The following is a 13,712-nucleotide window of genomic DNA, read 5'->3' on the forward strand; positions in this document are numbered from 1 at the left end:
GAAATACAGTGAATGCATGTAGAAAACCAGCCATTCTCGGTTACATGATGCTGCCTGTGCTCCACTAAAACTGGAGCACAGGCAGGATCACCGTGGGATAGCAGTCACCCTACTGTAAAACACATCAACAAGTGAAATCGTCTAATCTTTCCCAGGCTTCTTTCATTCTGTATTGTGCTGTTCAATAAACAGAATAACCCCCCTAAAAGGCTCCTTGCCTAGGTACTATAGACACTTCCTTTATTTATAGAAGCAAAATGTAGCACCAATAAATCACTGTCATATAAATTATTTACAGCCTATTGACTGTAAATATTTAAAACAAAGAGGCTTCACTCAGTAAATAAAGTGTTTTCTGGACATATGTTTTAGGATGTAAATAAGGATCGTCTAAAGAGAGCTAAAACACTTACTTTCCTACAAAACAAACTCTTTCAGGATGAAAAACGAGCAGCAGCAAAGAGCAGAAAGTTAGCAATTGTCTGAACTAGCTACCCAGATGCAACCCGAACTAAAAGCAATGTGAATATCAGATATGCATTCATCAGGCTGCCTCATAATCCAAAATGAATGCTAATGCCTGTGCTAATTTCAGTGTGCAGTTCGGTATGTAAGTAAGCAACTGTTGCTCTTAAAATCTAATGTCAGTAAATTGCTTTTACAGCTTACTTCCACTTCCTCTGTTGGGCAGAAATTTAAATCAGTGTTCATGTATGAGGAGAGAATGTGGAAAAAGACCATTACTAGCATGGAGACTTTTAATTATCTCAGCCATTATTCAATCTTACTCAAATAAGTTAGCACAATTAATAGCAGTAATCCAAGTAATATATACATTTTTATAAAGTGAGATTTCAGACTAATCTGTTCAAATACATCTTAGAAATCTTCTCTGAAGTGTTTTACATACTCTGTATCATATTTGTCTCCTACAATTGTCTTACATTATGAACAAGGTAAGGTCACATTAAAAAAATCCTATTATTCTTTTTGCTGCAGCCTTTGCAGTGAGACCTTCTAAGCCATTTGTAAATGTTCAAAGGCACCTACAATGTCCAGTAAAAAAGACTTTTATCATATATTAACAGAACGTATAAGGTGCTTGCTACATGTTGGTTATGTGAAGGCAAACACAACAATGTATCAATTGATGTTTGGGTCTTTTTTATTATTAAATATATCAAAGCAAATTAATACACAGCAAAATTGTGCTGAGGGCAGGCAGTGGCATCCAATTGAACAATTGAGCTAAAAAGGGGAAGGTCAGAGTTCTAAGACATAGTTCAAAAAGGGTGGCCCAGCTTTTTGTTTTCAGTTTTTTGTGTTTTTTCTCTCTTTTTATAGGTGGCGCTTTGTTTTTTTCATTGTTCCAAGTTTTCAGACAGTAAAGGACTCAGCATGAGTATGGGTGAATATCTCGAACAACAACAGCAGTACTTATGGAACCAGCAAAACATATTCTGGACGCAAGACCAGAGACTGCAAGCAAATGGAAGAGCAATGTTTATCAAAGCAGGAATGTCTAGTTGCTCTTTATGTGTGGATGGTCTCCCTAAGAGACAAGAACATTAGAGTTAAAACAGTAGTTTTAGAAACAGTGGTGGTTATGAAGTCCGAGTGTATCAATATTATCTTCCAGCTAGAGAACCTGTCTCATGTAGGGTCCTGGTTTTCTGACCCTTTATGTCAGGTGACATGGTTTCAGTGTTTCTTCTTGCTGGACTTCTCAATCATGGTCTCCACCACCACGGAAGTTTCCTCATAACCTTTCATCTTGCGGCCATTGGAGAACTTTTCCACAGACTCCACAACCTCCACCTTCTCGTAAGTCATGGCATCTGGAGTAAAGCTAGTCGAGCTGGTGCTGGTGCTAGTGCTGGAACTTGAACTGGAGCTGGTGCTGGCACCACGAGGTGCAGGCTTTGGAGTGGGCCCGCTTGGGCCGTTGTCATCCCTAGTTTTCTTGGGATGTTTAGCACCTGGGGTGGGATCTTTGGGGCCAGAGCTTGGGCCAGAGGGTGGAGATACTGGTCTTGGCTCCTTTGAGTGAGGTTGAGGCTCTCTATTGTTGTTTTTACCTTTTTCTCCATTATCCTTTTGTATTCCACCCTTTTTATCCTCCTTTCCTTCTCCTCCAGAGGTGGGCACGGTTGGACTGAGAGGCCTAGGATCTATCATGGGTTGAGGAGGTGGAGGGGATGGTGTGTCACGCCCATAAGGTTCATAGGGAGCCATCATTCCATCTCTGATAGTAACAAAGATGTGGCCAGCTGATGGTGTGGAGGTGTAGAAGCAGGGATCTAGGTAGCTTCCGTCACCGGTGACAAGCACATAACGACCCTTGGTGTAGAAATCAGCGATTGGTTCAGGCTTCTTGTATTTCCTCATTCTTTCTCTGACAATGTTACAGAGAGTGTCAAAGGCTTTGCTAATCTGAGCTCCATCTGGAACATCCTGTGGAGACACTCCACCGAAAGCAGGTCTCTGCTCTTCTCTCTTCACCCCCTCCTCTTGCACCTCCTCAGACTTGACCCCCTTCGTTTCTTCATTTGGACCCTCTCCACTGGCTCTGTTTTCTTCCTCCTGGCCACTATCCATCACATCTTTTGGGGTCAGATCCTTCTTCTTCAGGCCCTTCTTAACCATTATCTTCTGTCGTGGCTTGATACTGGTGATCTCCTGAATAGCCTGTGTGATATCTAGACACAAATGAGGTTTAGGTCAACTAGATATAAATAAATAAAATTTAAAAATGTATACACCAGCACTATTAAATCTTTGTACATTCTAAATATTATAAGGAAATTGCTTTTGTTAGACATAATCTTTAAGGACACATGTTGGTGTCTCAACTATAACGACTGCGACTGAAACTAGCTGTTTTATGTTTTGTGTTCTTGGTGATCTTACCTCTCCCTCTGCTTGATGCAGTAGATCTGGGAGTGTAGCGGTAATTAGGGGTAAGCAGGGTAATGGGAGTGCCAATTATTGCTGAATTCAACCTACAGGAAAGGGAGCAGTAAATTGTTACACGGTGATGTTCTGAACAGTTTTCCTGTGCAGAGGAACCTGATCATTCATATGATTCAAAGTATGAAATAACACATAACACATAAAATGACCTAAATATAGGCAATCTTACATGAAAACAAAAAGCCTTGAGCTGGTAAGGAAGGACACATTTGTTGTCACACGGTGCCATCTGTTGGTGGATTGTGCAGAGAAAATAAACCTACTGAGTGTCACAAGGAGCAAATCTAACCTCCTTCGACGCCTTAGGCCAAGTGACCAAAGGTCTTTCAAGAAAGTGACCCTGGAAGTTATGCTGGCAGTTTTGGCTTTAAGTGTCAAAAAAGCCACAAAGGTGATACATAAAAATACTTGTCCAATTACAAATTACCCATGACAGTATTAATGTTTTACATTTTGAAGTTTTTACACACAATTAAAAGGATATTTTGCAAGAGGTACATCAAATTTGTCTTGTTTTGAACGTGTTCTATTTTTTCTTTTCTTTTTCCCATCACTTCTCAGCCTGTTAATAAAAACAGCTCCATTGCCAAAGGCTTTCTCATAGAGGGCTCTCTGATTGTTTCTCTCTATTATTGTAGGGTCCTAAGAGAGATCATATTTACAGAAGTGTGCACTGCCTGAATCTATGCTGATCTCAGAAAATTAATTTATTTTTTAAAATTTATTATTATTATTTTTAAATTACATTTATTTTAGCAGCTGCAAGACTATGCTCACGCTGACTGTGTGATTAAACCTTTTTAGCCATGTGATAATTTGTTCGTTTAAATGAATTTATTGCTCTGTATCAGATTTACTGGGCACCAGCAGTATGTGACATTCCTGTTAGTGATCACTCAGTGAAGTGAGCAACTAATGTTCTCATTCAGGTGTGTGCGAGTGTGTCTTTAGGTGTAATAGAAGCAAAGTGGTGTTAGCTTACCTGTTATCTTCATTCTCAATGATCCTCTTGTACCTCTCCAGCTCATTCTCAAGGGATGTCTGATACATTGCCAGGTGGCGACATTCGTTGGTGTACTTCTCCAAGGACCTCTCAGTTTCCTCAATCTCTTTCCGCAGAGATTCGATTTTCTCATTGTACATTTGGATCTCATCGTCATAGCTCTCCTGGGTGTTTTTGATGGCTTGCTCCAACATTGTACTCTGATAGAATAGAAAGAGGCAGAGAAGAATAGACAAGGGTGATTTCAAGGAGAAATTCACGTTATTAGCGGTAATGCAATGTGTCTAAGAAATATTGAGAATGAACTAAATGCCACTGTATGCATCTTTATTATACCTGCAGGATCAAATAGACAGGTATGTAAAGTGCATAACGAAAGCTGACTGAAGATTGTTATTTGTGCATATAGCAGAGGTTTTATATCAAAAGCAACACAGCCAGATGAAAGAACGTGCTTTGAAATCAGTGCAGACAATATATTTATTTTTGAGTTATCTGTGCTATTGAAATAAAGCACTGCTGTGTTTCTCTTTCATGAAAGGACACACTACTTTGACAAAACTCTACCTTTTAGCTTATTAATCTTCCATAGCAGGGCCGTTGCTGACACCTACTGGCACATTTGCGGCATCTTTTGCTGTGACATAATGACGTGGTTAGGTGAAAACCTATTTAAAGGGAACCTGTAACCTCCATTTCAATCTTCGTGTTTCAACTTTTGAATTTTACTAGAATAGCTTTAAAGGATCCTTATTTCTCAGTCCAGGATTTTGCACTTAGAGCGAGAGTTGTATTTATATCTAAGGATGTCCACTGATATGGATATCTTACAGATCCAAGTGTAGAAAAAAAAGACTGAAACACAATTTATAGAACAGTGGATTGATATATATATACTGAAAAATGCAAACTATTGTAAATAAATTGTATAACAGCCCACTCTATGCATTAGAATGGAAAGGATTGATTAATTAGACAAGGAAATACATACGCAGCACAAAAGCACACAAAATGCAGCTTTTCAAATGTGCAAAGATATCAGAATAAATTCTGATTTTGGAATTTTGGTCTGAGAAAAATCAAATAATGAGCAGTGTGATATTGTAGTCTTTCAGATGTGTATTTTGCAACTGAATAATGTTTGCAGAATTAGACCAAATGAATCATCAGTTAACTCTAAAAGTGAGCTTAGTTACAGCAGCCACTGGGAGTTTGGACTGGTCTTTGTGGAATATAGTTTTCCTCTAATAAAAACACTCTTGGCTCCTTTGAGAAATCCTTTTGTGTGCTTCTATAAATATCAGCTTGGCAATAAAAAAAAGAGCAAAGGAAATAAAAGAAAAAAGAAAAAACATGATGTAATTAAGGCGAAACCTCCTGTTGTCATGGTGACCCACCTCAGTCTGTAGTCGCTGTTTCTGGGCCTGCAGCTGGCAGAGGGCACTCTTGTATTCCTCCAGCTGACTCTGTAGCACTGGTACTTTTTTTTGGGCCAACAGCTTCTCCTGCTCCTTCACACATGGAGCACAAATCAGTGAAGACATGCAGACAAATGCAGTGTGTCTCTACAAAATGAAGGTAATACCACACATACTTAGCCAGCAGTAAGGTCTCTCTTCCCGAAGTAAGGAATTTTCAATGAATTTTGTGGCTTTTTATGTTAATTTGAAATGCATTCCTTTTAGATCTAACAGTTTGTAATTTTCAATACTTACTGGCTTTTCTGCTGTTGTCGTTGAAAGTGACATTATTAACATTTGTACATTTTTTTCCAATCCATACTTGAAACGTATCATCAGCTACTGCAGTAAAAGTCTGTACTACTCTGACAATCTCTAATACGTACGGCTGTTCTGCTGTCAATAAAAGGTTAAGCTAAGAGGACGTTTCTGAAATTTACACTTTTTAGGTCATCTTAAACTAAAGGCTGCAAGTAGAAATAAAGATAAATTGGGATCTGATAAATGTTCATAGTTACTCACATTACATTCATGGCAAGGCATTCAAACAGCTGGCAGGTCAGTTAGTCAAATACAGTATACAGAGATCAGCTTGGCTCACAATGTGCCCAGAATGGGGTTTTTTTTAAATCTTGCCTGAAAGATAGAGACAGTCACATCTGCATCACTGAAGTCACAAGCTGGTGTGCTTCTCTGTCCTTTAAAAGGCATCCATTTATAAGACTGAAATAGCTTAATTGTTATTATATAGCTTAAAGGTTTAGAGAAATACGTTTATTTCATTTTTTCCATTCAAAACAACTAAAAAGAAACCAAGAAACATACAAAACACTTCACATGTACTTTAAACTAATTACTGCTACCAATAAATATTATTAATTTTACTTTTCCTTTATTTTTTCACGAGCAGCACTTGTCTCCTTGTGTACGACCGACAAACCTTACTAGACATAAAAGACGGTCTTTCTTATAACTTTCCGGAGTTCAAGTTTTGCAACACGGACGCTCCGTTTGCAGACCCCCCATTCATCTCACCTGAGACGCCTTTGTTCTCTGGCCCTGGAGGCCGCAAACGCCGACGCAGAGGGAGAAGATCTGGCGTTCTGGTTCGACTGAGACGGCGCACTAACAGACCACCGTTACCCAGTTTATTACTGGCTAATGTGCAGTCTCTGGAGAACAAGCTGTGCGAGCTTCGGGCACGGATCTCATTCCAGCGAGAGATGCGGGACTGCTGCGTGATCTGCCTCACAGAAACCTGGCTATCGGACAAGGTACCGGACTCCGCAATACAACTACTGGGGTTCTCAGGGAGGAGGTCAGCGCCCTGACCCACTGGTGTCAAGACAACCATCTCACCCTCAACGTCGCAAAGACAAAGGAGTTGATAGTGGACTTCCGGAGGTGCAGAGAAGTACACACCCCCATCACCATCAACGGCGCTGCTGTGGAGAGAGTGAGCAGCTTCCGGTTCCTTGGAGTACATCTGGCTGAGGATCTTACGTGGTCAGTACACACAAACAAAACAGTGAAGAAGGCGCAGCAGCGCCTCTTCTTTCTCAGGAGACTGAAAAGATTCGGCATGAGCCCCCGCATCCTCAGGACCTTCTATCACTGCGCCATTGAGAGCATCCTCACTGGATGCATCACCACCTGGTATGGCAACAGCACCGCCTACAACTGCAAAGCTCTCCAGCGAGTAGTGCGGTGCTCTGAACGGATAATTGGAGGTGAGCTTCCCTCCCTCCAAGACATCTACAGGAAGCGCTGCCTGAGGAAAGCGGGGAGGATCATCAAGGACTCCAGTCACCCCAGCCATAAACTGTTCAGACTACTTCCATCAGGAAGGAGGTTCTGCAGCATCGGGTCCCGTACCAGCAGACTGAGAGACAGCTTTTTCCATCAGGCCATCAGACTGCTGAACACGTCATAGACACCTCAGCTTCACTACTGGAACTTCAACATTATGCACTCCATACTGTATATAAATGCCACTTGTTTTGCACATATTCAACTCTGTATATTTTATATATTTTATTATTATTATTATTATTATTATTATTTTTTTTTTTTTTTACTATTTAATTTGTAAAAATGTGTATACACACACACACACACACACACACACACACACACACACACACACACACACACACACACACACACACACACACACACACAGGAAAATATTTAGTATACACATCCAGAAATGCATACACTATTATATATTGTACATATATTTATTAGTTTCAGGTTGGCCATTCTTGTATTTTGCTCGTTTGTGTTGTTGTGTTTGCACATCTCTGTTGCTTGTGGGGCTCGCACACAAGAATTTCACTCGCATGTGCTGTGCCAGTGTGCCTGCACATGTGATGTGACAATAAAAGTGATTTGATTTGATTTGATTTAAAGTTTTGTTGAGGAGAAGTGATGTCTCACAATTTTCTCAAAAAATGGCCATGCAAATATTTCTCTGAAAAGACATGCTTTGAGTTCTAGAGCTCAAGATGACATGAAAGACAACATAAATACAATGTGACATATTAAAGTCTTACTGGGCAAACTGGTAGTTTCAGTAATCTGCAGTATATATGTATTTGATGTTCTTGAAACCTCCCTGTAGGGTGACTATACCCCAAAGAATACCTCATTTATCTTTTTCAGAAGAAAGAATACCCCCATTTCAACCCAGTTAAATATAATAGACTAGACTAGAGTGTAGAATAAAATAAAACACCCCTTTATTGTCATTGTACATGTGCAACAAAATTATATCTAGCAATTCAAAGTGGTCTGTCAATTCCAAAGGCCACACAGTTTCCATTTTCATCAGCAATCAGTGTCCTCCTTTGTCTTTTGTGGAAACATCTGGAACTGCCACACATGCACAAGTCATGCCCACTTGCTTACACTTTATTTTCCACTGGATGTCAGCTCAGCACAGCAGAGCCAAGAGTTGTGGCTCTTTGTTAGTACCCGCAGAGACTTAATCCAACCAATTAAACAATTTCTGCATTTAGAGTCAACATGCCTCTGAGAAATGTTTATATAAATAAATCTCCAATTTGCCACACAAACGCTTGTCACTGTGGCGCCGCTACTAGAAAATTAGCATGCACAGCCGTTCTTCACAGCATTTGCTTCATTATGTGCCCTGACACTCTCATACTGCAGGCCTGTCAATGTGTCTGGATGGCACTGTGACTGTCTCTCTCCTGTGCTTTCTGCACATGCACTCACACACGTATACAAAAACAGATGCAGTCACAGGCAACCAATTGGACAGAGAAGCCAGTAACCTCATCAACCCCAGACATGTAGCCGGGGCTGGCACACATGCAAACACCATCTTCTCCCCCAGGGAGGGCCATGCACACTCACACACACACACACACACAATGACTGCATTAGTGACCTCACCTCGGAGATGCCAACTGACACATTGGGAACAAGGGGGAGCGTCTGGTTGATTTGCTTTAAAATGTTTACATAGGTTTGGATCTCTGCGAGGTTCTATGGAGAGAAAGACAATATAAAAGGAAAGTTTTAGTAAGAAAACTCTGCAAAAGTAGAATGAAAATAAAAATAATAAATCTGTAACTCTTCCACTTTGTAGACTAAAATCTTCAGCTAACAAACCTTTCTCTTTTCTTTATCACAATCTATTGAAAATCAGCTGAAAATGAAATATTTGATAAAAGGCTTTCATTTAGCTGAAATGTATTTATAAATGGCACAACATTTACTTCGAGCATGGCCGAGACTTTCTGTCCAAATCCTTTTGTAATAGGCTGAGCTCAGAGTCTTTCCACAAGGATACTTCAAAGCTCGAGACCACAAGCCCAATATTCATGTGAGAGGACTCTATTATTTCTGACATAATACACTGACAGTAGTGCCCATTGATCTGCTCATGATCTCAGTATTGCAGAGTCATGTATTAATTCATTACCAAACACGCCGCTGGGTGAAAGTAAAAAGGAGAGAAAATGCTTAGGCATGAAATTCTGTGCAAAGTATGCTGTTTTGTTTTGTTTCAGTGTTTTTGCACCCATTGTTTTGGACCTTCTAGCTATTGCTACATCACAAAAGAGGGTCTATTTTTATTTTTTCTATGTGCTTTGCAGTCATATGATGAGCATTTTCTGAGCAATACTTTCCGCGCTCACATCACCGACAGTAAATTCACAAATCCCCAGGAACATCATAATATATCCACTGGCAATAATTTCAAGGATTTGAGTCACAACAAAGAGTTGCAGCCTGAGGTGGGCTGCCTGGTCAAAAGGAACAGGACTGAGTGGGGAATAGGCAATAAATCGAGACCAAAAAAACTCTCTTGAGTTTATTTATGTTGTCAAAAAACAATTTCAAGATGCCAGAGCGTAATTAAACACTGAAAGGGGGTTATTATATGAGCGCTCTTTGTTTGTAGTTGATAAAAAAAATTGTGTTTTATAGAGTTTTAACCATTTTAATCGATGTTTTAAAGACACATGGCATAAACAAGCAGAGCATTTTTAGAGAAACCTCTAATCCACGTCATTACAGCATTTGCTTATTTTCCCTTTAAATTTGCATAATTTGTTACTGCAAATTAGTTTTGAAGGAAACTTAATGCACAAAGCACAACAATGACTTTGCCTTTTTTCTACGTTTTCTTTTTTTCAGCAGTATAATATCTGCTGATAGCAACTAAAGTATTGGCATTGCTAATTATGAACCCTAAACACGAGTTAGGCAATGATAATCTCGTGTAAATATGCAGAAAAAAGTCCATGTTATTCTAGTAATGTTTAATAAAGTAGTGCTTTTGCAGACTACATTTAGCCTCAGGAGAATCTGGTGCGCTGTAAATCTTTCAAGTAGCAATCATAGTATTCAATCAAGAAAAGATATTGCCATGTATATAAAAAAGGAGATAAATATGAAATAGAATATAGTAATCTCGGTGACTTAGGCAAACATGCTTCGTTGCTATGTCGCTATGATGGCTGTTAATACTATTCACTGCCAGGATAGAAGTCAGATCTCAGTGAGCTCTTACTGCCTTCTTGCTGAGAATACTTCATGTATGATTAAATAAGATCTTAAGAGGATTAGTAGTTAGCAAAGCTCAATAAGTAATTTCCTTTTTTTGGTTTAGGTTAACTTTGATCATTTCCCATTAGAGTACTGACCTTCTTGTGTCTGTCTCTGGTGGAACTGATGTCATCCTGCAGAAACTGAGACTGGATCTGGTACTCCAGGTTTCTCAGCAGAGCGCTGTCAGCCTCCTGCAGGTAAAGAGACCCAAGAGAGGAAAAAATAATTGAGTGCCACAATGTTATTTTTTTTTCTTTAACAAAAACATCAGTGGCAGACTGCATTCAAATAACAATGAAGAAAATTCTCTACTGTCCCACAAAGTGTCATAGTGGTAGCGCTCTGGTATTTTCAATCTAAATGAATTATATCTGATCCTTTATACTGATATTTTTTTTTTCAGATGAAATATCTTTTCATTGTGGTTCTGCTTTTCGTCAATTTTTAAAATACAGAAGAATGCATTGGAAAAAAGGCAAACTTTCATTTTTCCAAAATATCATCAGCGAAGGTTTTTATATTTTTACTTACACATGCTCCACACTTAAATGTTAGAGAGTAACAGTGCACATTTACTGAAACGCAGTCATAAATGTCCTTTTGTAGGGGTGCTTAAACAAACATAGCTTTAACTATAGATATTACCTTGTTTAACTGTTCCAGTGTGCCTCGAAGCTGCTCCTGATAATCACATTCATTTCTGTATCTGAATGACAAAAGAACTCATTTATGTGTTCATATAAAGCCAGAGTGCAGTGATTACACTATATACCACCACATTATTTATATATAATGCCCTGCTGACATGGTAAGCTCACAGTGAGAAGGGATAGCTGAACAAACTCTGTTGTATTTGTAATGTGTCATAGTAAAAAAATCCCGATTATACATGCTGAAATCCACCTGCCTTTATCTGCTAATTCAACCAAAGCTGGTTAATGTTATTCTTAACTGATCAATAATGCAGCAAGACTGCCTGCAGATAAATGATTACAAGGCCTTTCTAGACAGTTCCAATTAATCAACTGATTCACCTTATTTACAAAAGAAATATCTCGCTCTCTCCCTCCCCCTTGTTTTCCTAATAGTATACTGGAGCCATGGATATACTTCGGGCTTTACTTAACAAACATTTGAGACTTTTCCTTATGACCCTGGAGTGGATAAGCATTAGAAAATGGGTGGATGGATATTTGCTTGTGTTGCTTTTTTGTTATGGGTAAAAGAAAAAAAGTATATAAAAGTATATAATCTGATTCCTTTATACAGTTCGCGGCATTATCACAATTTAATGTCTAACATTGTGTTTTATAATTACTAGTGACACAGTATAGCACATATGATTTAAACCATTTATAACAAATGTTCCTGACTGCCGTATTCCAATTCTTGCTTATAGAATAGGATCATTTGAAGGCTTTTTTTAAAAATGCCACGCTTCTTGCAACAATTGTCATCATCATCTTAGTATTGGGTTCATTAGCATTTTAATGACATTTCTATAGTAACGACATTTTTCTCATTACTCCATATCTGAGGAAGAAGTTTGACTCCTTACGCACATAAAACACCAGCCACTACCCACTCTCTTACTTGTTGGTATATTCATCCAGCATGCGGCAAGCATCCTTCAGCTCCCGCTGCAGCTTGGCATGGTCGGAGAACAGCTCTCGAATGCGCTGCCTGTTGACTTCAATCTGCTCTGTGAAGGCTTCCTCCAAGCCGCTGGCCTCTTCCATTCGCTGCAGTGTCTCCAGCTGCTTGCGGAACACGGCATTGCGCTGCTCTAAGACTCTTGCCCTGTTGATGTACCGGGCAAAACGGCTGTTGAGCTCCTGGAGGCTCTCCCAGCCCTGGATGGCTGAGATACCTGCAGATTCTTCAGCATCATCCTCAAAGATATCCGAGCGCTCATACTTTTCCTTGTGCACCTCATGCCGGTAGCTTGTCTTAAACATGATGGCACGCTTCTCTCCCGTGGGCTGGTGGTATTCCCGGAGTGCTTGGTCCACCTTAGCACCTTTAATGTGTGAAAACTTGGTTGCTCACCCTTGGCTGTCTCATGCTAGACTGAGCGCTGCACAGTAGTGGCTGATGGCGAAATAGCCCCCCAAACCACCCTCTGGCTGTTGCCATGCATGCTTTGATCCTGGGGGCTTCCAGAGATTATTGTTGCCTTTGTGGCAGAAAGTAGAAAAGCAATACTGTTGATGACAAAGCAAAACCACAAAGAAAACACAAATGGCCAGCCCACGAAAGCACTGGGATGTCACATACCATTGTTTTGGTTCTTAGTCAGCTGCTTTCTAGATCCCTGGCAGCGTGGATATTGGCACACCACAGGACACAGGGGAAATTTCATGTAGTGCAGTTTGTGGGAGGTGTGGAGAACAATTCCTGCCGAAAGTGGCTACTTGTTGATACTCATTCTGCTTATGTTTATATTTACAAGTTGGTATTGATTCTGTTTTTGTTTATAACCTCAAAGGTATTGCACAACAAATGTATTAACATTCACGCAATTACAGCAGCCATGTGAGTAGATACAGAGATATCCAGTATAGTCAATTGTTCAAAGTCAAAGTCAAATTTATTTATATAGCACATTTAAAACAACAAATGTTGACCAAGGTGCTGTACAATTAAGATAATCAAAAGATTTAAAAACATACACAGACATGATAAAAGTTAAAAAGAATCATAAAATTAAAAGATTTGAGTAAGAAGTAAGATAAATAAAAGTAATACAAACTTATTCTGATTTAAAAGTCATGGAGTAAAAGTGGGTTTTCAGACAGGTTTTAAAAGTGTCCAATGTTGGTGAGGTCCTGATGTGAAGGGGAAGTTTGTTCCGCAATTTAGGAGCAGCAAAGGCCCGATCTCCTCTGTGCTTAAATCTGGACCTCGGGACAGGCAGGAGCAATTGATCCGCAGACCTCAGTGATCTTGCAGGAGTAATTGGCCTTTATTTGTATAACACTTTACTTAGTCCCTAAGGACCCCAAAGTGCTTTACACTACATTCAGTCATTCACCCATTCACGCACACATTCACACATTGGTGATGGCAAGCTACATTGGAGTGTACCAATTTAAAAGATCAGAAAGGTATGAGGGTGCTAACCCGTGCAACGCCTTAAAAATAAATAATAAAATCTTAAAATTAATTCTAAAACTAACTGGCAGCCAGTG

The 13,712-nt window shown here is 39.6% G+C and overlaps 1 protein-coding gene across 2 annotated transcripts; it reads right to left on the reverse strand.

Annotated features, from left to right (window-relative positions):
* Positions 1-1,147: 1,147 nt before the first annotated feature.
* On the reverse strand, positions 1,148-12,672 carry bfsp1 (beaded filament structural protein 1). 2 transcript variants are annotated; one of them, XM_026189892.2, is made up of 8 exons: positions 12,115-12,672; positions 11,167-11,227; positions 10,617-10,712; positions 8,857-8,949; positions 5,374-5,481; positions 3,956-4,176; positions 2,911-3,002; positions 1,148-2,699 (listed from the first exon to the last, which is right to left on the reverse strand). In XM_026189892.2, exons 1-8 carry the CDS (start codon positions 12,477-12,479, stop codon positions 1,702-1,704), a joined length of 2,034 nt encoding a protein of 677 aa, XP_026045677.2. In that variant the 5' UTR covers positions 12,480-12,672; the 3' UTR covers positions 1,148-1,701. The 2 variants fall into 2 exon arrangements, with proteins under 2 accessions (XP_026045677.2, XP_026045676.2); XM_026189891.2 differs by having other exon boundaries at positions 5,374-5,487.
* Between the last annotated feature and the right edge of the window lie 1,040 nt (positions 12,673-13,712).

This window comes from Astatotilapia calliptera, chromosome 13, assembly GCF_964374335.1.
Source record: "Astatotilapia calliptera chromosome 13, fAstCal68.1, whole genome shotgun sequence".
In the NCBI taxonomy this organism is placed as follows: Eukaryota; Metazoa; Chordata; class Actinopteri; order Cichliformes; family Cichlidae; genus Astatotilapia; species Astatotilapia calliptera.

Excerpts from the sequence above, each read along its gene's own strand:
- bfsp1 (XM_026189891.2), bottom strand. The coding sequence starts at position 12,479 with ATGTTTAAGACAAGCTACCGGCATGAGGTGCACAAGGAAAAGTATGAG. Across the intron at positions 11,228-12,114 it reads CTGGATGAATATACCAACAA|ATACAGAAATGAATGTGATT; the intron begins GTAAGAGAGTGG and ends TTTGTCATTCAG. Across the intron at positions 5,488-8,856 it reads TGTCAGTTGGCATCTCCGAG|GAGCAGGAGAAGCTGTTGGC; the intron begins GTGAGGTCACTA and ends CCATGTGTGAAG.